Source organism: Manis pentadactyla, chromosome 6 (genome assembly GCF_030020395.1).
Source record: "Manis pentadactyla isolate mManPen7 chromosome 6, mManPen7.hap1, whole genome shotgun sequence".
Taxonomy (NCBI): Eukaryota; Metazoa; Chordata; class Mammalia; order Pholidota; family Manidae; genus Manis; species Manis pentadactyla.
In genome coordinates this window covers 157,970,363-157,993,912 of record NC_080024.1, presented here as the reverse complement: position 1 = coordinate 157,993,912, position 23,550 = coordinate 157,970,363, and the positions used below count along the sequence as shown (strand labels likewise).

The 23,550-nt window shown below is 44.6% G+C and overlaps 2 protein-coding genes and 1 long non-coding RNA gene across 8 annotated transcripts; 2 read left to right on the top strand and 1 right to left on the bottom strand.

The window, feature by feature from the left end:
- Positions 1-1,545: 1,545 nt before the first annotated feature.
- On the top strand, positions 1,546-12,163 carry TXNL4A (thioredoxin like 4A). Of its 4 annotated transcripts, none has more exons than XM_036884144.2 (4): positions 1,546-1,687; positions 1,807-1,974; positions 9,286-9,389; positions 11,794-12,163. In XM_036884144.2, the coding sequence occupies exons 2-4, from the start codon at positions 1,822-1,824 to the stop codon at positions 11,963-11,965; spliced, it is 429 nt and encodes a 142-aa protein (XP_036740039.1). In that variant the 5' UTR covers positions 1,546-1,687; positions 1,807-1,821; the 3' UTR covers positions 11,966-12,163. The 4 variants fall into 4 exon arrangements, with proteins under 4 accessions (XP_036740039.1, XP_036740043.1, XP_036740040.1 ...); XM_036884145.2 differs by having other exon boundaries at positions 1,622-1,687; positions 1,861-1,974; XM_036884146.2 differs by lacking the exon at positions 1,546-1,687 and adding an exon at positions 3,957-4,026 and having other exon boundaries at positions 1,888-1,974.
- A 578-nt stretch (positions 12,164-12,741) lies between these two features.
- On the bottom strand, positions 12,742-18,544 carry HSBP1L1 (heat shock factor binding protein 1 like 1). 3 transcript variants are annotated; one of them, XM_057504315.1, is made up of 5 exons: positions 18,391-18,544; positions 17,369-17,435; positions 16,272-16,366; positions 14,460-14,492; positions 12,742-14,062 (listed from the first exon to the last, which is right to left on the bottom strand). In XM_057504315.1, the coding sequence occupies exons 1-4, from the start codon at positions 18,439-18,441 to the stop codon at positions 14,487-14,489; spliced, it is 219 nt and encodes a 72-aa protein (XP_057360298.1). In that variant the 5' UTR covers positions 18,442-18,544; the 3' UTR covers positions 12,742-14,062; positions 14,460-14,486. The 3 variants fall into 3 exon arrangements, with proteins under 3 accessions (XP_057360298.1, XP_057360297.1, XP_036740045.2); XM_057504314.1 differs by having other exon boundaries at positions 12,742-14,104; positions 14,461-14,492; XM_036884150.2 differs by having other exon boundaries at positions 12,742-14,492.
- Positions 18,523-22,540, top strand: LOC130684162 (uncharacterized). Its single transcript, XR_008998393.1, has 2 exons — positions 18,523-22,080; positions 22,328-22,540. It is a non-coding gene; the product is annotated as an uncharacterized LOC130684162 (long non-coding RNA).
- The last annotated feature ends 1,010 nt before the right edge of the window (positions 22,541-23,550 follow it).

Sequence of the window (23,550 nt, the reverse complement as noted above, 5' to 3'; positions counted from 1 at the left end):
CATAAGCAAAAATCTCTTGGACATAAATATGAGCAATTTCTTCATGAACGTATCTCCCCAGGCAAGGGAAACAAAAGCAAAAATGAACAAGTGGGACTATATCAAACTGAAAAGCTTCTGTACTGCAAAGCACACCATCAATAGAACAAAAAGACATCCTACAGTATGGGAGAATTTATTCATAAATGACATCCGATAAAGGCTTGACATCCAAAATATGTAAAGAGCTCACGCACCTCAACAAACAAAAAGCAAATAATTCAATTAAAAAATGGGCAGAGGTGCTGAACAGACAGTTCTCCAAAGAAGAAATTCAGATGGCCAACAGACACATGAAAAGATGCTCCACATCGCTAGTCATCAGACAACTGCAAATTAAAACCACAATGAGATATCACCTCACACCAGTAAGGATCGCCACCATCCAAAAGACAAACAACAACAAATGTTGGCGAGGTTGTGGAGAAAGAGGAACCCTCCTACACTGCTGGTGGGAATGTAAATTAGTTCAACCATTGTGGAAAGCAGTATGGAGGTTCCTCAAAAAGCTCAACATAGAAATACCATTTGACCCAGGAATTCCCCTTCTAGGAATTTACCCTAAGAATGCAGCAGCCCAGTTTGAAAAAGACATATGCACCCCTATGTTTACACTATTTACAATATTTACAATATTTACACTATTTACAATAACCAAGAAATGTAAGCAACCTAAGTGTCCATCAGTAGATGAATGGATAAAGAAGAGGTGGTACATATACACAACAGAATATCATTCAGCCATAAGAAGAAAACAAATCCTACCATTTTCAACAACATGGATGGAGCTGGAGGGTATTATGCTCAGTGAAATAAGCCAGGCGGAGAAAAACAAGTATCAAATGATTTCACTGATCTGTGGAGTGTAAGAACAAAGAAAAAACTGAAGGAACAAAACAGTGGCAGACTCACAGAATCCAAGAATGGACTAACAGTTATCAAAGGGAAAGGAACTGGGGAAGTTGGGTGGGAAGGGAGGGATAAGGGGGAAAAAGGTGTATTAGGATTAGCATACATAATGTCGTGGGGGAGCGGTGGGATACGGGGAAGGCAGTACAACAGAGAAGACAAGTTGTAAAATTCTATAGCATCTTACTACCCTGATGGACAGTGACTGTAATGGGTATGTGGCAGGGACTTAATAGGGGGTGTGTAGTAACCGTAATATTGCTCATGTAATTGTACATTAATAATAGCAAAATAAAAATAATAAAGTACTAGTTCTAATATATGTGGGAGTCCGAGTCTCTCCACCCCATCCCCACGCCAGGACAGCGGTCCCCTCTGCGTGCGACCCGGGCCTCGGGACGGCCCCGCCGCCGGTCCCCACCCGGGTAGCCCCTGTCTCTCTCCCGGGCACGGCGCCCTTCCCACTGCAGCCCCACCGAGGCGGCACCGCAGCCCACGCCGCTCGTCTCACGGACGCGCGGGGCGGGAGCAACGACACCCCCGGCTCGGTGCCGCGGTGTCACGGAGACCGACAACCAGCAGCTCCACGCACGCCGCGGGCACACGCTTCATCACTTCCGCACACGCGGCGCGCAGTGTGTGCGTCACTTCCGCACACGCAGCGCGGGCCGCGCACGTTCAAGCCGGCTGCGTCCACGCCCGTAAGCATCTCTGTGCTGGAGGCCCGGTGCGGGCGCAGGTGAGCGGGGATGGTGGTTCCCTGGGGCGGGGAGGGGACCCTGGTGGGCGGGGGTTGAGCGGGGGCTGCGCGGAGCCCCTGGGCCGCGAGCCGCAGGCTGGAGCCGCCTCGCCCCGCAGAGCCGCGAGCCCGCCATGTCGTACATGCTCCCGCACCTGCACAACGGCTGGCAGGTGGACCAGGCTATCCTGTCGGAGGAAGACCGCGTGGTGGTCATTCGGTTCGGACACGACTGGGACCCCACGTGCATGAAGATGGACGAGGTTCTGTACAGCATAGCGGAAAAGGTACCGCGACTCCTTTTGATTTGCAGATGTCCGTTCTTCCTGCTGTAGTTTCTGACCTGCACAAAATAGGCAGGAGCAGGATGGATATAGGGCAACGTTCTTGTCTCGTGATGGCGGTTGTGCTTCCTGAAATTGTGCAGAAAGGCTTGTGTCTTTTTCTGGGAGAAGTTTACGGATTTTCAAGTTTGAAAGGGGTTAATGATTCTTCTCCGTAAGTCAATAATTCCTATTGGTATGGTGCTTTTCGAAATTTTCATTCACGGTGTCATGAACAAAACACGTTCGCATGCTTTGGCAAGGACGTTGGAGCTTAACTTAAATATCTTAGTTTAAAATGATTGTTCTTATTTTGGTACCATGTTTGTTTATTGTATTTATAAAGCAGAACATTTAAGCCCTGTTCTTTTCGTTTTTGTTTTGCTTTTCTTTACCCCACCATACTCTTTGTAAGTCACTTGATTTATAACTCAGATTGATTCCAGTGCATGAAACATTAGGAGAAAACAGAACTGTGCTTTGTTAGGGCTAGTTTTCTTTTTAATATCAGTATACCAGGTTGTCTGATGCACCTGTTCGCAGGCAAAAGAAGTGCAGTTGTAGGGCATGGGAATGTGACCAGGACTTAGTTCTTTCTCTAAAATTTCCTCGTGGTGATTTTAAGCGAATTTGGACTTGGATTTTTGCAGTCATAGGAATAGAGCAAAAGGCAAATATAAGAGTTAATAGAACATTTAATTTATTAGTATTCCACTAATAGGTCATTTATTTAAATAAAGAGTAAAAATTACAGAATCATTGAGCCATCTTTTCTTAACGGGGGTGATACTGACACAGCCTGGGCTAAAATAACGGCCTTGAGTTAGTAACGATGTGAGGCTGTGTTTTGTATTTAGGGGAGAAAATGCTGTCTTACTGTCTCCCATCTGGTGGGAGAGTGAGGAGGGGCGTGGCAGTGTGAATGTGCAGGACTGTTCTGTATCACTTGTCGTAAGTATCACTTGGAATATGCACAGTGCATCTCAGAGATTCTGATTCTACACATCTGAGGTGAGGTCCAGAAACTGCTTTTTTAAGAAGCTCCCCTGAGAATTGGATATAACATTAAGAAACCCATTGTCGGAGGTCTGGGCAGAGTAGGTAGGAGTGCTGTGCTGATCGGTCATCTCCTCCTCATCTTGGCACTGAAGAACTTGAGGAGGCTGGGGAACTCAGGAGAGCAGCAGTTCTCTCCCACTGGTTCCTTCCACCTGACCCCATATGGGGTCAGAGGTCATGAGCATGGTGGTCGTGGGGAGTTATTTATGCATTGCTTAAGCTATGGAGGTCAGAGGCAAACATGCTGAATTCAGGAAGACTCGACTAAGAGCACTTCTCCAACAAGCAGGCTCTTGCTGTGCTGACTTGGGAATAACTTCGGGTATGTGTCCTAGATCCTACCTCACAGGTGGGGGCACACACACCACGTGCTGCCCGGGGCTAGGCTGAGAAGACACATGAGGCTCATTCAGCCCTTCGTGTGTGAGCAAAACTCAGCAAGAAGCTCTGAGCTAGGAGACAGTTTCTGTGTTAATGTAAGATTTTTGGGACTTTTACCAGAGCTGTTCCTTTAATCCTTTCATGTCAGTTGTAGACTGAATCGTTGCCTCACCAATGGACACACTCTTGTTGGTATTGAACCTACTGATGAGAACAGTTCAACTGGGCTCACTTTGAGTATTTTTTATTTTTTAAGTTACTCTTTTCTTTTGCCCAAATATTTGGATTTCTATTTTAATAAAGTTTGAATACTATAGAATAGTTATTCAAAATGTAAATTTGAAGTGCTTTACAAAACTATTAATGTTTTACTTATTATTATAAGGGCAGATATTAGTTTATAATTCTGGAAGCCCTTTTGGTGGAAGCTCAACAGGAATTTCTGAAATTTAAGGTTTTAGTATGAAGAACAATTTAACTCTCTATTTAAAAATCTCCCTCTGCAGAAATGGCAGATAGCAGGGGATCTTCCTCATCTTGTTACAAGCCCTGTTTGGATACTCCAGCTGTTTTAAAGTGAGTAAAATCCCCAGGGTTGAGGCTGGACTTAATTAGACCATTTCTCCTGGAATGTGGCACATTGAGTTGATGATTCCACAGAGCCCTCCATGCTGAATTAGTTTTGAGCTGTACTAAAAACACAGAGATATGTTTAAAGATTTTACAGATGTCTGGAGTTTGGTAGAGTGATAGTAACAAAGAATAAATGGGAGGTTTAATTTTTGTGTGTTAAAAAAACCTGTACAGATATGCATGATCATACGTTTCAATAAAATAATATATAAGGCAAGTACATTTATGGAACAATTTCAGGGGATCGTTCTTATGCATCACATAAGAACCAGCAGAAGTTAGTGCTCAAACAAGGAATCCCATAGGAACCAAGAGGACACATGTCCCTTTGCAGAAATGGCAGATAACAGAGGATCTTCCTCATCTTGTTACAAGCCTTTTTTGGATACCCTGTTTCTATGTTTTCAAAAGGAACATTTTTTAAATGGAGGAAAGATAGTAGAGACCTAGCTTAATTTCAGTTTTATATTAAAAAACACACGAGTTTTAATTACCTGTACATCCATCAGTGTACATGAAATGTTGAGGAGAAATAGTCCAAACCATGTGGAAGGCATCACAATGGAATCCAAGTATCCCGGGCTGGGAAGCTTTGACGTGTGGGAACTTATCCAGAGGAGAGGAACCGGGAGCGTCCGCAGTCAGACGAAGGCCGGTGGTGCTCTGTAGCTGCTTCTCACACAGCTGGAGGCGCTCCTGTGAGGCAACGCTCGGGAAGAAGCTGGGCCGCACCACCTCGTACAGCAGGCCTGCCTGGACTCGGTCGTGTAGTCGAGTCCACACTGTCCAGAAACACATTTTCAGTGACAGTGATGTGTTTCTTGAGTTTTGAAATATAAGTTCATTGTTAAGGTCATTCACTCAATAATGTTGATGAGTGCCTTTAATGTGCCAGGTTCTGTTTGGCTCTGAGGCCACATGAAGAAAGACCCACATGCTCACTTGTGAGGAAGCCACATACACTCTGCTTTGCTCTAGCGCACTTCCCTACCACGGCCACTCAGACAACACACACACACACACGTGTCTCCCAATAGACACGGTGCTTATGGCCTTGTGAGGCTTCACATTTACCTGAAGAACCTGAATGTAGTTTATATAGAGGGGAAAAAAAACTCCAGCACTTGGTGTCACATCATGGCTTATTTTACTTCTGAATGAGTTGCAGTTGTCTCACTCATAACTGAAGGCAACGGGAAAGAAGGCCTGTTTTCAGTCTCACTATAAAAACCAGCATTTACAGGGTGAAAATTACATGACGTCACCATTGGGATGGCTCAGTGTCCTCATATACAAAGAGATGAGATATATTTTAACCTTTTTTAAGACGCTATGGTTTCTCATGTCAGTTTCTGACCTTTTAAGATCTGGAAGCTCTAGGACCAGGACCAGTTGGCTAAATAATTCGCACTGCATCTGAGAGGTATCTTGGGCTTTCTTTGGACTGGCAGTTGATGCTTTGGGAGACAGCTGTGTGTGTGTGTGTGTGTGTGTGTGTTAGTTACACTGTAACGGTAATATTTGGCATTTTAAATTATAATCTTTATTACATCGGAAGTAATCCAGGGAAGTGTCTCTGCTTAGTGAAATTTAGATGAAGGCAGAGCCTCCAAATCCAGCAGGGTGACTTTCTCCAGGAATCCGCTCTGCAGGGGTGCCTTTGATGCTTCTCCCATGATCTGTCGTCTGTGTGGCCACTGTGGCCCTGAAAATAACACTTCAACAGGGGCTGTTTGAACATTTGCTTTTCTCCCATTCCTTTATCCTCTTTTCTCTGTTCCACAGACGCCTTCTCTTCTTTCCCTGGGAAGAGGGGAGTGGGGTGGCTGGGAGAGAGGCTTTGTCTTCTCCACCTTAAGGCCTAAGTCCACTTCCCTCGTTCAGAGCCAAGCTCCTGGAAGACTCGTCTGTATAGAAAGCCTTCCATTGACCAGACCTGCGTCTGACTGGACCTGTTGGGCTCCCAGCCTAGCTCCCTCCTGTCTGAATGTACCTCCCAGGCAGCCCTTCCCTGCCCTCAGCTGTCAGGGCTTGTCTAGGCCCCGGTCAGATGCTGGTGGCAGGGGGTTCGGGCCCAGAGCCACTTCAGTCACTGCCTGCAGGATCCTCTCACTGGAAGCTCCTGAGCTTTCTCCAGGCAGTGTGTACAGAGCTCAACTCTTTAACCCCTACTTCCCTGTAAATAATTAAGGAACCTGGACTTGTTAATGCCTTTCCAGGCTCACTTCCTGGACCTTCCTCATCCAGGTGCTGCCTCAGCCCCTGCAGTGCTCTCTCTAGGATCTCCATCTGACACGGGCAGCCTCTCCGCCTGACCGACTCCCAAACTCCCATGGCCTCACGCCCCCCTCGGCAGGCTGGTTCTTTCAGTCTTGGGTAGGAAATCTCATCCAGAGATTGGGCTATGGAGCCAGACTTGATGAGTCTCAGCTTTGCTTCTTGCCTGCTCGTGTGGCTTAGTGTAACTTCATCTTTCTGAGCCTCAGTTTAGGCCCAGACAAAATGTTAATGTCTCTGTTTCATGGTGTTGAAATAATTAGAAGTAATGAGTGAGAAGGGCCTTGCACAGAGAGGACCCTTAAATGTTCATGAAGCTAGTCTGTGTGAAAGAGCAGCGTGTTCAAGTTCTTGGGATAGGGGAGCTTGAAGCGATGCTCTGCCTCTGTCCCACTCGGACTGGGAGTTGGACGGACCAGGCAGAGCTTGAAGGCAAAAGGAGATGTAGCTAAACAAGTTACATTCATCTCGATTTAATAAATGTCCACAAATATGTGGTTATGTTATTTAATACTCTTAACATAAAAATGGATGAAAATTTATTGTGATTTTACTTTTTTCTAAAGTACATGATTAATAACCCTTGTCAATTAGATTTTTCAAATAATTGAATATTTACATGATGATTCCATAAATTGATATGTAATCATTGTTATTGGTATTTATTTTGTATGTCTGTCCCTGGGCGAGGCATTGAAACAATTAAAGTGAGTCAGGGTGACCTGGTTTCCTACTGCCTGACCATTTTACATAGAGAGCAGTTTATATATATGTACTGACCACTATATATATTTGGGTGTGTGTGTATGTTTGTGTATATATGTATACACACACCACTTTATGTATATATACATATATGTACTGATGTTTCTGCTTATATATGTATATACATATAGTTTTAACGTGTGGTGCAGTTTTTTTTTAATAAAACCAGAATACACTTTATTAGTTTACCATGAAAATAAGACTGGTTCGAGACATGACCAGCACGTTCTCACCGTGGGTGCTTCAGGAAACCAGAGTTTCAGAAGTGTGTTGGCAGAGTGAGCCAGACCAAGAGGGGTTGGGTGGTGGCTTCTGAAGGCTTGGCAGTGGGGCTTCGTAGAAGCGGTTGGGCGGTGGGGTGCACGGTGAGAGCCATATTCACAGAGCCAAGGGCTTGAGCTTTGCGTCCTCCTGACCCAAGCTGGAGTGGGGGGTCCTCAGTTAGTGTAAATTTCTTTCTTCCTTCCTCTGGTGGTGGTGGTTTAAATTTCCTTAGTAAATACTTTTCATATTCCCAAAATTAGAGAGGAGCATCTAGTGAGCTCCTCTGTACCTGTCGCTCAGCTTCCATAATTACCAACATCCTGTCAGTTTTGTGTCTTCTGCTAACATTTCTTATTCTGCAGTATTTAAAGCAAATCCCAGATGCCATGTTATTTCACCTGTTAAATCACAGAGTTTTAGAATTAGTTTTATGTGAAGAAGTGTGCATGTGGTCTGCATTTCCTAGGGCTCCTCTGACAAAGCACTACAAACGGGTTGGAGTGAAGCGGCAGGAATGCTGGGCCCCCGTCCTGAGACCCAAGTCCAGTGGGGGCGGCAGCAGGGTCGCACTCCCTCCGAAGCCTGAAAGGAGAGTCCCTCCTCGGTGCTTCCAGCTTGTGGTGTCGTGGGCAGGATCCTTGGTGCTCCGTGGCTCACAAAGACATCACGCAGCCCCCTGCTTTCCAAGGGCTGCTCCCACGTCCGTGTCTTCGCCTGGCCATTTCCATATAAGGACACCCGTCAAATCGGCTTAGGGGCCCACCCAGCTGCAGTCTGGCCTCACTTTCCTAAGTCATTACATCTGCAAGGACCCTGTTTCCAAACAAGGCTACAGTCTGAGTCCCAGGGGCTAGGACCTCAGTGTATTGGGGGACAGTTGAACCTGTAATATATGAGTTAGAATAAACTTTCTAGAGAGCATTGAGGCAATATTGTCTTTATTAAGGAGCCTTTAAAATGTCATGTCCTTTGTTCTAGAGATTCTATTTTTGGAATTTATCCTTAGGAAGTAATGAAGTGTGTACATAAATTTAATGGGTAAGAATGTTCACAGGTGAATGATTGATGTTAGTAAAAAATATGAATTACTGGTGTTCTTGAAAAATCACAAAAAATGACAGAATAAAGGTAAAATAATGGCATAGCCATTTGATGAACTGTTACATAGCCATAAAAATTGTGGTTTGGGAAAGTATATAATTTACATAAGTGAATGCTTCTAATTAAAGCAAGATGTAAAATACTGTGGCATAAGTACAATATGATCACACTATTAAAACTGTAACATACTAGATTTGGGAAAGAATTTTTTATGATGTACTAGAAAATGGAAAAGAATACTAAAAATATATTTGCAGCTGTTAACTCTGGGTGTTGAGATTAGAGATGATTTTATTTTATAATTCCCTGGGTTTTCTAAATCTGATGAACTGCAGCTAAAGAAAAGGTTAAGAAGACTTATTATTTACAATGTTATTTGGGGTAATAGTCTTAGTATTTGCAAGTGTTCAAACCTAATTAAGTGGGGGGAATGTATGACTGAGTCCTAAAGGCATGTTCTAAAACAGTGGTTTAAGGCATGTAATTAAGTATTTATAAAAATACAAATTCAGAAAAGTTCATAGAGATTATTACCAGGTGAGCTCGCATAATGTATCTGTGGACATTTTCTGCAGGATTGGAACTTGCTATTCTGAAAAATGATAAAGTGAGTTGTAAATGGCCAATCATTCAGGATCCTTTTCATGTTGAATTATTGTCCTGTGGCAGTTGATTTGAAGATTGTCCTGTTACACATAAATCCTTGTTTTGTTCTTAATGTAGTTTTTATAAAATAAAAAATTTTGATTTGTTATTTTAAGTTATCTGTTGTTTTTCAATCTTTCTTACTTTTAGGTTAAAAATTTTGCAGTTATTTATCTTGTGGACATTACAGAGGTGCCTGACTTCAACAAGATGTATGAGTTATACGACCCATGCACTGTCATGTTTTTCTTCAGGTATGTACTCTTACAGTTGTTATTTATACTGAGTATTGCTGATGTGGAAGCTTAATGTAATCAAGATATCTTTTGATTCTTTTATGTAGAGGCAACTCAGTAGTACATAGCCATGTGGCCTTTTAAGTAATTTTCAAAGTAACAATTCCAGTTCTAGCCTTTACTCAGTAACAAATTAACCCTTTTGAAATAACTTTGCCCAGAAACCTAGATGAAATATAACTAAATGGAAGACATTCTTACTGGCATTTAAACCTTTAAATATAATTTGTTAATGAAAAATGCCTGTTTTACAATAACTCATTTTAAAATATGATATCAATGACTTAGTGTCCTTTTGTGAAACCCAAGAGGAAAATCTGTACCGAATTTATTTGCTTTTATGTACAAGGTTATTTTATCAGCTAAAATAGTCAGTTTGGACCCTAGTCAGTCAGTTACTGGCATAAGGAATAGAATTTCCCTACTTGTTTGGGATTAATTTGTATACATGCTTTATGGACTTTGTGTCAAAGGAACACATGGGAATGGCACCTGGTTAGGTACACAGGTGTCTGATGCAGATAACAAGTATATTTCATTATATTGATGTAAAAAAGTTAAGTAATGTGAGTTTTTAAAAGGTTCTGTTATGGAAATTTAATTAGGAAAAAAAATACCATTTGACATTATTTCTACTTGTCAGAATGTATTGTTTATTTTTAATACAGAAGTCCATAAATAGCAATGTAAGCCTTGGGCCACACATGATGAGTGGAGCGACTCCCTAGTTGTTGAGGAGGGCCTGGGTGCATTGGGTAAGGTGTGTGTTGGTTTCACATTCTGTTAGTGGCAGAAAACAACACCATCCAAGGGCTCAAGGTTCTGAAGGTCAAAGTCCAGGCAGGTTTGGTGGGTTTTCTCTCAGGCTCTCATGAGGCCAGTGGGAGGGAGTAAGTGGGCTCTTACCTGGGCCGTCCATTGGGGAAGGATCCACAAAGCTCGCTCAGGTTATTGGTTGAGTCCGGTTCCCCACTTCTGAGCAGCATCTTAAAGTCCATATTTCTACTAACAGGCTGTTGAGACAACCCAGGTGTTTTTTGTCATGCTCCTCAGTATTGCTCCACAGACCTCAGGTGGGATTCTTGTGGGCTGCCTGGGGCCCTGCTTCCGCAGCTTGTGGCCAGCCATGGAGTGGGACATGCAGCCGGGAAGAAGGTTGCAGAGAGAAGTCAGGCAGTGCCGGGGCAGAGCGCACATTTGGATGTGTCCTTAGGACAGATGCAGAACTCAGGAGGGAGACCAGCATCGGTACTAATGCTGACTTACTCGCCAGCAGTATTGAGTCCCGCTGGGCTTTTCAGTCTAGTGCTAGGACATTCAGTCAGGTGAGGCAGGCTTCCTGCTGTCACAGAGCTCCAGCTGATGAGCAGCCCAGTGAATTAGCAAAGTGCAATGAGATGCCAGAGGGTGGTATGTGCACCTGTAGGGCGGCTGCAAGTGCTTCAGGCAAGTGTAGTGAGCTTAGAGGAGACTTGCTTCCCAGCAAGGCTGACCCAAAGGCCCCAACACACGCCATGTCTGGGGATCTGCAAGAATGTGGAGAGGCTGACAGGTCACAATGGGACCCTGCTGTATGTGAGAGAAGAGCGGGCAGGGTCAAACCCCAGGTTTCCGGCCCTTGTGAGGACTTGGGATGTTATCCTGGCAGGAGGGGAGCACCACATTTACCTTTTGGACGTGCACTCTGGAAGAAAGGAGGCCAAACCAGAGACTGCAGGGTGGGGTGCTTCGTGGAACAGCGGGTTGGAGCCAAATGTGTGATCTTGTAGAAGTGCAAAGTTAAATTAATAAAAATCAGTCTTCAACACACCAGGAAAATTTAGTGCAGCAGGTTAATATCTTTATAAAATTTACATGTAAATTAATTTTTAGAAGATTCTTAAAAGATAAATTGGTAAAAAATCATCTGCTTTCCTGATCACAGAAATGCAAAATACCACATTCATTTCACAACTAGTCAGGCTTCTAATAAAAATTGCACTAAGAGCTCACGAGAGCACCATGAAGAGCTTGTACGTTGCTGTTTTCAGGTAAATTAGTACAACCCTCTGGAAACAATTTGACTTTCTGAGTGATTAAATCTGCCTTCAGTTGCCCTGTAGGTTATTTGTCTACCCTTCAGTTGCCCTGTAGGTTATTTGTCCTAAGGAAATACAGAAGCACACGAGAAGAGCTTGGTGGAAAGTGCATTGTGTGCTTTTAAAATAGTTTAGGTGGCGTCTGGTCTTCTAAATTGTGTGTCCTCTTTGTCTTAAACAATGTTGGAGAGCTTGCCACCATGGGACACGTAAGGTTTTATCTAATAGAATCCTCTTTCAGGAGGGTTTTCGTGAGTGTCGGCCTGTTTTCTTTCCTCTTGCAGGAACAAGCACATCATGATTGACCTGGGTACTGGCAACAACAATAAGATCAACTGGGCCATGGAGGACAAGCAGGAGATGATCGACATAATCGAGACTGTGTATCGGGGTGCCCGGAAGGGCCGCGGCCTGGTCGTGTCCCCCAAGGACTACTCCACCAAGTACAGATACTGAGCCCTCCTCCAGCCGCAGGTCCTCTGTGTATGGAAATAGGATGAGCTATTTCAAGCCTTAAAGAAAGCGCCGGGCAGAGCCCACAACATGCAGGCAGCTGGCAGGTCTGTGCAGTAAGGGCTGCCTGGCCTCTGTACTTTTATATTAGCAAACATCTATAAATACCCAGCTGATAAATAAAGTACACAGTGATGGGAACACTTGTAATTGTTTACTTCTTAAGAAACGATGTACAGATTACTGATTTTGGTAGTGGGAAATTAATTCTCATCTTTACCTTGGCATTCAGGTGTGTGTGCCGCGGGACTGGCATACTTCGCACACATGGCAGTGGGAAGTTGTGCAGTTGTCTGGAGCTACTTTCACAAAGTACCACACCTGGGTGACTTAACAGCATGTGTTTCACACGTCTGATGGCCGGAAGCCCAGCTGCTTCCTCTGGGGCTCTAACAGAGCATCTGTCCCACCCTTCTAGTGTCTGGTGGTTCCCGGCAGTTGTTGGCTCGTTGATGCATGCCCAGTTCCAGCCTTTGTCTTCACGTGGCGTCGTCCTGCATGCATGTCCAATCCAGCTCTTTCATCAGGATGCCATCACTGGCTGAGGGCCGCCCACTCCAGCACGCCCGCACCTTGGATCACTGCATCTCAGCAGCTCCTCTCCAGGTCAGGGCATTACTGTGAGGTACCGAGGGGCGGGGCTCCTGGCGTGAATTGGTAGTTTCGGGGGTACAGATCACGCAAGAGATGGTGGTTATAAAGAAAGGATGTGAACAGAATTTAAAGCTTTACAAATTCAGCCCTTTATTAGTAAGCTTTATGTTTTCATAAGTTTCAGAACTTGCGTTGAGTTTTAAATTTCAGGCATATGATTTAATATTCAATTAACTCCATTTTACTTATGAATAAACTGCTTTCTACTAAAGTTTTGTATTACCTAGTCTAACATAGAATAAGTGTATAGACACATGTAAATGCATCTGTTACTTTCCCTCTGTAAACATTCTGAAACATCAGAATGAAAACAGTCTTTCTTTTAAATATATGTAACAGAGTGCTGGGATATAGCAGTCATTTACATAAATGTTAGGAAGACATTGAAACAGGTATGATACTAAAAAATGCCAAATATTCTCTTTAAAGGTAGACGTCTGTGGTTTGATTGAATAGTTGAGATGTTAAATGTCAGTCTATAAAAGGGGGTCAGCTTGGAGATTTCTTTAGAGGTATTTTTTGACTAATAAGTCTTTCTTTTCTATTCAATTTCTTTGAAATCCTGGATTTTAAACTGTTCTGTATTATTGATGAGGACTCAAATCTAGTTTACTTCAAATATCCACTCTAGTTTCTGCTAAAATTACAAGCACAGCTAAGATGCTTTGAGATTTTTCACATAATCACATGGAACTTTTGTGATTTTAAATAACCAAGAATATTGAACTTAAATTATGCCATTTAAAGCTGGATTGTACAAGATATGCGTCACTGTTGGGAGAATAAAAGGACTTTTTGAGATGTATTTGGCTTTAGTCATCCTTCTGACCCTAATGAAGTGTGAACAGAGTTCAGGATGACAGTGCTCATTATAGCATCATTTATAATAGCAAGAAAGGGAAAAGTCCAAGGAATATTAAAGGAAAAGATGATTAAATTCTTATGGCCATATGATAGACTAGCTGTTAAAAGTGGGCACAAAATTTTCATAGGGGAATGTTTTATGAAAACAGAACAGGATATTAGATTATAAATAATATCACATATATACATATTTTGTATATATATAAAATTGCACAGAAAAATGTTGACAACTCTAAATTGTAGAATTTTGGGTGATTTTTAACTTGTATAAAGAATATGATTTATACACAGGAATAATATCTTTTATAATGAGAGACCCCTTTTTAGGTGATCATAGCTCTATTTTACTTTGGCTCAGAGAGGTGAATTGGACATTTGTATATAGAACATACATTCTCTATAATCTACAGGGTAACGGTAAGTATGATCTTTGTGCTCCTTGGTAACTGCGTCTGGGAGAGCGGAGGGCATGAGGCCAGCCAGGGGTGAATGCAGAGCTCCTGGGTCACTGGTTTTCTTGCTCTGGTTTGGTTTGGAGAATATCCTATCAGAATCTGTTTTGGCCGGAAAGATGAAAATGAGTCCCCCCAAAAACTGAGACCAGAAACGCTGAGTTGGGATACAGTTATTTAAGAAGCAACTTCTCTCAGAAAAGTGTGATCTTTTCCAAAAAAGACCTATATAGAACAATTCAGAACAAGAATGTGACATAATAGAGCTTACACTTTTCTTCCAAGATTTACAAATGTTAGGTATTCACTGGGAAATTTTGCCATTTTACAGCTATCTTTGTAAGGAGTTAATCACCTGAATTTACATCCTTACTGCATTGCCATTGCTCTGTTAATCTTATTTTACTAAGATGAAATTTTAACTTAAATAATCGTGTATTACTCAAAAGTACAGTTTTCATTTTTACCACTCTTGGGTGACTGGTCCACTGCCTTCAGGTCTGCAAGAAAAAAGTGTGAAAGAAGCAAAGCTTGGTTTATTTGCCAGTTAACATACAGCTAAATGAACTGGAGCCCTGAGCTGTCAATAAAATTACCATAACTTCCTGTAGTCACAGAAACATTTTGTACAGGAACAATTCAGTATACAGAAAAACATAAATGTTAAATGCTTTTCATTCTACTCGGATGGAGTTGATGTAAATTCACATTACAGGTGAATAAACAGTATGGACTCCTCAAAGGTTGAAACATCACTTCTGTATCAGTAGTCCATAACTCTGACACTTACCTCAAGCGTCCAGGAGGGCAGCACGGAACAGTATGCATTTAGGTGATGTGGGAAAGTGCTGCTGATGTAGTTTAATGGGGAGACTGTCAAAGCACCAAATCCAGTAGAACAGAGTGGTAGTTTTTAACATTTTGGAGTCACGGGCTCTCCTCCCACTCACCCTTTCCCACAAGAGGAGCACAAGTTTAGGGGTTTTGTAGAATCCCCTGAAATCCACAGCACAAGCCCTCTTAGGAATCCCTGACCTAGCACAACCAACAAGCACAGATTTATCCAAATTTAGAAGACATCAACAGCTTTGAAACAAACTTCAAGATGCTGCCTTAAGTAATGGTTGTATGTGCACCAAAATGGACTTTGGCCAAATTTAAAACAGCCAGCTGGGGTCTGAGTGACGAAGGGAGAGGACTAAGTTGCTGGCCCAGCATCCCATGCCTGGCAGCATGCCAAGCTCTGGGGCTGGGGTTCCTGCAGAAACTGGCCCAAGTGGTTCTTGCCCTCAGGTACTTGGCCTACCACCAAAGCAACCCTTTCTAGGGTGGAGAGGAGGCTCAGAGAGAACTGAGGCTTTAGGGAAGGTGGACCTGTCTGATACAACCTTAATAGGTAAAGCTATACTTTTCACCCTACTGAAAGATTTAGAGTACCTTCCCCAACATTTTGCAGTTCATGTGCAGGACACAGGTTACAGGTTTATCTTTTTTACCAGGATACCAGATGTAGATATTTATAGGTCACTGGTAGGTGAACCAGCTCTGATTTAGCAGGATAATCTGCCAGCTTGCTTAGGATAAGGATTGTCAAAGAAATAGGAAAACAAAGGCATCTTTTGTACAATCAGAATATGCCCATATAATCAGAATATTATGTCAGTAAAATATGCACAAGTATCTGAATATGTTAAAGTATCTCCATATATGTCACATGAACATAAATCCAGTCTGAGAACCAAAGATAAGCATATATTTTACATCTTCAAGATTAAGTACAAAATTACACTGGAACAGAATTCTTTGCGTTGTGAGGGCCTAGTCTGGTGCTCAGGAACTGCTGTGAAATGGGTTGGGGCTTGGTGAACACATGCCTTCTTTAAATGGTTACATGAATGTATTGTCTCAAACAGAAACTACTAGTTATAATCACCAGTCCCCAATTCACAGTGATTTGTATTTTGATATAAGACTAATTTGAGGGGTGGAGGTGAAAAGTACTTGAATAAAGTCCAATTTTTACATAACAGTTTTTCATTTAAAATGTGCACTTTTTAAGGAATTATAGCAGAGTGCTCCAGTTGCTCTATTTAGAAAAGAGCATCCTTTATTATAAATGTCTTTTATATAAAATGTCTTTTATTATTCTAGAAGGTTTTCATGTAGTACAGAGGCAGTAATTTCCATAGTGAACAAATATGGGATTGTATTTTTCAAGATGAAAACAACCAAAGACTGGCAAAAGGTAAACACATTTAGTTTCCTAATAATGGCCTTACCATTTGCTCATTAGCAGAAGTTTCAATCCCAGCCTGCACCATTAAGTCGTTCACATTCTTTTGCAAGTCCTCAATACGATTTCCCATCTCCTCCAGTGCAATGTCAAGGGTTACACACGGGGCACAGAGCACCCAGCCAGAAAGCTGGGAAAAGACCCTGCTTCAAATTGCACTTGGCCTCACCGCACCAAGTTGAAAGGAGGCATGAAAGCCTGCAGGTGCTAGCACCTTAAGGTCACTGCGAACCAAGTACTTCCCTAAGGTTTTTGTAGTGTCTTTAACCTTTGAACTATGAACTCAGTTCTGAAAACTTGGATCCCCTTTCATGGACACGGATTCAGGGAAATGAGGTTGGTATGTTGAACAGCTTTAACTAAACTCAAATGAGTGTGTAAATATAGTAGAAATTAACTATTTAAAACCAACATTCCTACAGTTTAATTTTATCATGTTTAAGAATCTTTTTCTCCCTGTGGGAGCCCATCTACAGAATAAAAAGTTACCAAGTACATGGTCCATATACAAATACTTTCCACACAATTTTTAAGGAAGGAATTTAATTGTGTAAAGTGAGCACAAGTTGGGTCAGTCCCAGGGCAGATGTTATCCTCATTTGGATTTGCTCAGAAAGAAGACAAGCATTTATCATTCTGCTTGGATTCATGTTAACAAAACAATGGCTGCTTAAGTTATAAAACAAAAAATATAGAGGTAGGCAGAGCCACATGTAGTCCCCAGTGTTGGAAACCTTACATATTCTGTTTATAGGTTTCTGACTGCTTGGTAAAGTGTAAATGTCATTGAACAGACTATCTAGATTTATTTATGGCTTGGTGAAAAAGCCTCATTGGGTAGTATTGCATACCGTGTCCTTGAATTTAATCCTTGCTGTACAAAAACCTTGTATTGCTGGTCAAGCAGGAAGCAATTATTCTGAGTTGTAATTAATACATCCTGATGCCAAGTAAACACCGATGTAACACCAGTAAATCCTAGATCAACAACTACTTACTAATAGCAGACAACACAAAGATATTCCATGATAACTTATCAGTCCAAAAGTGTTACAGTACTTGTTATAATATAGAAAAGGATATTCCTGAGGTTTAATGTTGCAGTCAGAGCTTGAAAATGTTCTTGAAGTTCCTGAAATACATTTTCTGCCTGAGAAAATGAACCATAAAAAAACTGAATATATTTACTCCTTATGTAGGGCATTTTAAGCACCATGGAATACAACCATCCACATACGTAGTTAGTTGGTTTTTGACTAGGTGCCAAGGCCTTTTGATTCAAAAGGTAAGAAAAATCTTTTCAACAAATAGTGCAGGAACAATGACATAGCCAAATGTCAGACTAAATAAGAGGCCCAACCCTTCACACTATACACAAAAATTGATCATACACCTAAGTGCAAGCGCTGGAACTCAATAGTGTAAAAGTGACGTGGGAGAAAATCGCCATAACCTTGGGCTCCTCAGAGAACTCCTAAGTAGAGCCCACCCAGCACCGCCTGCCCCACCCACACCTGGATCGGGTTTGTAAGCGGAAATTTCAGTCTCTGGTGGCACGCCCCATTTAGACATTGCTTCCCAGCTCGCCCACGGGCTGTGCACCCCTCCTGATGGAATCCGCGCCGCCTGCTCGGCATGGGCGAGGCCCAGGCCACGCAGGTGCAGGTGCGTCCTGGAGCAGCCGGTCACCAAGGGCTCACCTCGGAATGTGGACCAGTTCGCACCACACCTGGCAACTTCCTGTTAGTAGGCAAATTAATCAGCCTTTAAATGTTGCCTCCTGGTGACTAATTGTCCGGACTCCGACGCGGGAACCAGCTCGGAAAGGGGGTGGGGACGGGGTTGGGGGGGAGGGAGGGGGGGCGGAGCGGCTGGCACACCTGGAGGGGCCGGGCTTCGGGCCTCGCCTGAAGCAGGGGCATCTTCTCCGAGTCGCCCTGGGATGGTGAGGTGGTCGCGCCGGCAGAGCACCCCTTCCCGGCCTCGCAACCGCCCGGAGCGCCCCCACTTCCCGACCTTCAGCCGGGATCCGGTGGGGAGGACGCACAACCCGGGAGGGGGCGGGACGTCGGCAGGCGGCGCAGGGGAGCGAGGGTCCTACTCACCGCATCCCGCAGAGCGCGCCCGCGGGGGCCTTCGCGCGCCTGGGCGTCCATGCGGGCCCCGGGAGAGGCGGCCCCGGGCGGGCCTGGTTGTCCGGCCGAGTCCCGGGCGTCTCCAGGAGTCCGCCCCGCCGTCACCCCGGGGGTCCCGCCGCGAGGCCGGCAGGCTGCGCAGGGTACGTGGCGGGGCCTCGACGCGCGCCTGGCCCGGGCCGGGAGTCGCGGCGCAGGGAGCTGGGCCGTGCGGGCTCCGGCCGCCTTCAGCTCGCCGCGGGCACCCCTGGCTGGCAGCGCTTCCGTGGCGGGACGTGGCCGCGGAGGGCGCGCTTTCCGGGACCGGGCGACGAGGCGCCCCTCCGCGAGGATGACAGTCCTGGCCGCGCCCGGGCCGCCTCCCCAGCCTTCCGCAACTCTGTCTCCCAAAGCGGCGCCGTGCCCCGGACCTCTCACCCTGCCCGGTCGGCCACCCGCGCCCTTCCGCTCCACGGACTTGGGCCTGTCTGCATTGTGGCTAGTGGGTCACTGCATGGGTGACCCCCCAGGACCCTATTGTAGCAAAAACCTGTTTGGTTTAGTGTCTGTACTGCCCTGGGCCTGATGCTCAGTGGGACAGGTTGTGTCTGTCTGGGTCACCCCAGTGTCCCAGGTGCCTAGCAGAGCAAGAGCATATGGATCCCCAGGTTGTGTATGTGCATCAACCCAGAGACACAGGCAAAGATGTCTAAGGTCGTTGGTCATCAGGAGACTCAAATCAAAACCACAGTGAGACCACCTTTGACACCCATGGCTAGAATCAAAAGACAGTTACAGGTGTTGACAAGGATGTGGTAAGGCTGGGGCCCTCACCCAGTGTTGGTGCGTGTGCCCAGGAAACATCAAGTCACCCTGTAACCTCAGTTCTACCTCTGGGTACGTACCAAGGGAAATGACAACACGTGTCCACAGGAAAACAAGGTTTACAGCATCATTATTAACAGTAGTCAAAAGGTGGAAGCAACCCAAGTGTCCGCAAATGGATGGATGGACAAACCAAATGTGGTCCATCCACCCCATGGAATAGTACCCAGTTGTAAGAGGGGATGAAGCGCTGACATGCGTTGCAACATGCTTGACCTCAGGAACATCATGCTATGCAAGAGAAGCAGTCACAAAAGGCCATATAGTGTAGAATTCCATTTATATGAGCATCCAAAATTGGTGAATCCACAAAGTAGCCTGGTGGCTGCTACTGCTAAATATTTAGGGCTTTTTTCTGTGGGGACAAAAATATTCCCAAATTGATGATGGTGATGGTCCCACTAGAAATCATTGAATTAAACACTTTAAGTGGGTGTATCTTACAGTATGTGAAATATCACAGAAAAAGCTGTTACAATAATAACTTTTGAAAGCATGGCCATTTTGCCACTTTTCATGTCTTTTTAGCATCTGCCTCTTTTTTTCCACAGAGAGGGGCTGAGAAGGGAGGAAGCACTGTGTAACATCATGTGACCGTGTGGCCCTGCATGGCCAGCAGTGGGAGGAGGGTCATTCCGACTGGGCTGCAGACGCAAGACCAGCTGTGACCAAGCACTGGGATTCCCGCTGCTCCCCAGCGGGGGCTCCTTTGAGGAATCTTGTCTGAGGGCTTCTGGTTTCTCTCTGAAGAAAGCAAGGACATTTGGCAGAAGGAGGAGGAGGAAGCCGCTGAGGCAGGAGGTCTGAGAGGAAAGGCCAGCCGCAGGCTGTGGCCCCTGCATTCTCTCCCAGCGGAGTCTGGTGCACACAAGACACCAGCCAACCAGAGACAGCCTGGGGTAGGCAGCCTGCCCCCAGGAAGGTGCCCCCTGAGGACGCAGGAAAAGCCCTCTTGGCCAGAGGGGTGATGGATCAAAGCCAGTGGTGTTCCTGGCAGAAACACACATGGGTTTCATGATCACAGCTCCTTACACAGATTCATCAAAGGAAAATATCTGTGGGGTCATTTCAAAGACCAGCCAGCTGAAGCCCTGCCAGGTTCTTTGGCAAATGTTCTGGTCTCTGCAGGTGGGAGGTGCTGGGTGCTGGTGCCCAGTCACTGTGGAGCCTCAGCCCCTTCTCTGCTTTGTGGAGCACATGCCCGACCGCTTCCAGGGCCGAGGGCGGGCCCCTCCTCTGCTGAGCTTGGGTGCTTCCACCGTGGAATCAAACAGCTTCCTAGATGAACCTTGGAGACATGGCGCTCAGTGAAATAAGCCTGTCATATAAGGGATCAATATTGTATGATTCCACTTATAGAATATTCAAATTCATAACAATACAAAGTAGAATGGTGGGAGCCAGGGGCTGGAGGAAGGAAAAATACGGAATTATTGTGTAGTGGGTATAGAGTTTCAGTTTGGGAAGACTAACGCATTCTGCAGACAGATGGTGATGATGGCTACACAACAGTATGAATGCGCTTAATCCCACTGAACTGTATACACTTGAAGTGATTGAAATGGTAAACCTGATATTATGGATATTGTACCATAATAATTTTTTAAAGTATATCTTCCCAGCTTTAAACCCTAGGCTAGGAATTCTAGGACCTAGGAAACCCATGATTTTATTTCTTTCCCCCTTTGTAATTTTTAATACATTTCTGTCTTTCACAACTGTAATCTCTCTGGCCCAATGGGAACCTACTCAGAAGACCCTGAGAACCTAATTTCTACTGGAAAAGTAGACCTGTCATTCTACACCCAGCACCTGGATGGTTTTCCACCTACCTACTTAGTCCTGTATCGGGAGACAAATTCATTAGTATATGAAGGTGAGAGAATCACTCAACAGAAAGACATTTTGTTAAGAATACTACATTTAAGGAACTAGGTTCAGGGACAAAAACTGATGCTACTGCCTTGGTAATTATCTACAATCTGAGAACATTAAAATGTGCTGTGCGGCTACAGAAATCAGGTGGTGTTTCACTGTTGCAACAATATGTAGATCAGGGAAGAAAACTGAGTAAGAAGTACAGGAATATGGAATCAAAGACACAGACCATAAGGGCAGAATCTAAATATGAAACGAAACTTTAAATTGGAAAAATAAACTTTAATTTTGACAGATGAGCACATAGTATGACCAAATGTAAGAGGGAGTTTCATGCCGTGAAGCATGCCCCATTCTGTTTGAATGGCTTCGCTTCTAAGGCTTTGTCTCTAAGATGCTGCTGATTTTAAGATGCACCATTACTGCCAAGAAAGGGAGAGATACTGCCATTTAGACTGTCCTGTCCATTTCTATCTTATCTGCATTAAAAGAGCTCTCTTACAGTTACTGATGCCAGTGAAGTGCTACAGTGTCTGCTTCCATGTTTGCAAATTCTCTAAGAAAAGAAGGGTTCTTATTGGGTATACAGATTTGAGTATAGAATTTTTTGCTTTTTTTAACCCTAAAATAGTTGGAACATTTTCATAAGTTTAGCTTTCATTTTTTAATGCAATATCATCAACTATTTTCTAATCCATTAATTATTAGGCATCTCTGGCCCCAGTTACAGTAACTGGCCTTTCCTGAAGCAATTACCCTGAGTCACTAGGACTTCCTGTATTGGGTGTGAATTTGAAACAGTAACTCTCAAACCCGGCTACACAGCGGAGCCACCCTGTCGGCAACCTTGGGTCCACAGGCTCTGCAATGTCACCCTGGTCACCCCAGCAGGGGTGCCCGAGGAAAGGCTTCATCGAGGTGGGTGGAATCCCGGAGGGAGTGGGGAGAGAGAGAGGGAGAGGGAGAGGGGAAGCAGGGAGGGAGGGAGGCAGGAGAGAGGAAGGGCAGAAAGCTAAGGACGAGAAGAAAGTTTCTGGGCGACTTGGCAGCAGTTAATGTGCACTCTACATTTAAAATTCTCTTTAGTGTAATTGATTTTCCTTTTACTGTATGGTTTTGCAAATGTAAACATTGTACTTTTTGCCATTGTTATTTATCATTTAAGAAATAGCTGACCCAGGAAGGGGAGTCCGATGGAATTCTGAGTGGCCTGGCGCACTGGGTTCAGGGGTGGCAGCGAGGGGAGAGGACATCCTCAACCTCTGCTTCCGGAGGTTCAGTGTTACCTCGATGCCGATGGAAGCGCAGACACAAAAGGCCATGTGTGCTGTGATGCCACTTACATGAAATGTCCATAGAAGTAAATCCATAAAACAGATTTCAGATTGGTGCTTTCTAGGGGCTGGAGGGAGAGGGTGGAGGAGAAACTGCCTATAGGTGAGGTTTTTATTGTGGGGGGATGAACATGTCCAGGAACTAGATAGAAACCAGGTTTGCACAACATTGTGAATGACCAAATGCCACTGACTTGTTCACTCTGTGGGGCTCGTTTGTGTTACATGAATTTTGCCTCAGTGAAGAAAAGTAAGAGGAAGGTTCACAGGCGAAAGCGTACACTTCTGGAGTTGAGGGGGCCGTGCGTGTGCGCGTGTGTGCACCTGGCCTGGAGAGCACCCGCCGGTAGCAGGTCCTAGACTTGCTCTCCTCTGGTCCTCAGCTTACAGGCAGATTTTCCATAGCATTTGCTTGTTTCTTCAAAATGCCTCATTTTCAGAGTATCCTGTTTTGTACAAACTTCTGAGTCCATCACCCAGCCTCCCCCAATAACATCTTACATGACCAAAAGGTGTCACCAACACCCAGAAACAGAAACAAGGCTGTCAGCCACACTACAGACCCTACTCAGATTTCAAGTTTTCTTAGGCATTCTTTATTTTTGGTGCATAAAACTGTCCTCTGACAAATTTTAAGACCTGCATGTATTTCTCTGAAATTTAAAACATACACACCTCTGTTCAGTCACTGATGACCACTTTTTAGAAAGTTCCCAGAAGGAAAGTGTCAAAGCAGCTGATTCCCGCCAGCAGGCAGCTGGGGTTCTGAGTGCAGCCCTGCACGGCTGGGGCTCAGCGGAGAGTCATGCACCTCGGGAGCTCTCTCCCTGCGAGACACAGGCTCTCCTGGAGTCAGATTCACGCCCACCTCCTCCACCAGACTGCATGCTCTTGTTTTCTGTCTTCTCTTGGTTGATTGATGGAGCTCTAGTTCTGGAATGTTCTGCAACCTTACTCCCCCACTGCAAATGAAGGGCTTGTTTCTGCCACTTGGGGGCCCCGTGGGCAGGTCCTGTACAGCTGTCCAGACCTGAGCCCACCTGTGCCTTGCTCA

Coding starts and splice junctions, on each gene's coding strand:
- TXNL4A (XM_036884144.2), top strand. CDS start 1,822: ATGTCGTACATGCTCCCGCACCTGCACAACGGCTGGCAGGTGGACCAG. Junction 1,975..9,285: donor TGTACAGCATAGCGGAAAAG/GTACCGCGACTC, acceptor TCTTACTTTTAG/GTTAAAAATTTTGCAGTTAT. Junction 9,390..11,793: donor ACTGTCATGTTTTTCTTCAG/GTATGTACTCTT, acceptor TTCCTCTTGCAG/GAACAAGCACATCATGATTG.
- HSBP1L1 (XM_036884150.2), bottom strand. CDS start 18,441: ATGGACGCCCAGGCGCGCGAAGGCCCCCGCGGGCGCGCTCTGCGGGAT. Junction 17,436..18,390: donor GGCGCGCTCTGCGGGATGCG/GTGAGTAGGACC, acceptor TCATTTTCTCAG/GCAGAAAATGTATTTCAGGA. Junction 16,367..17,368: donor TGCAACATTAAACCTCAGGA/ATATCCTTTTCT, acceptor TTGACATTGCAC/TGGAGGAGATGGGAAATCGT.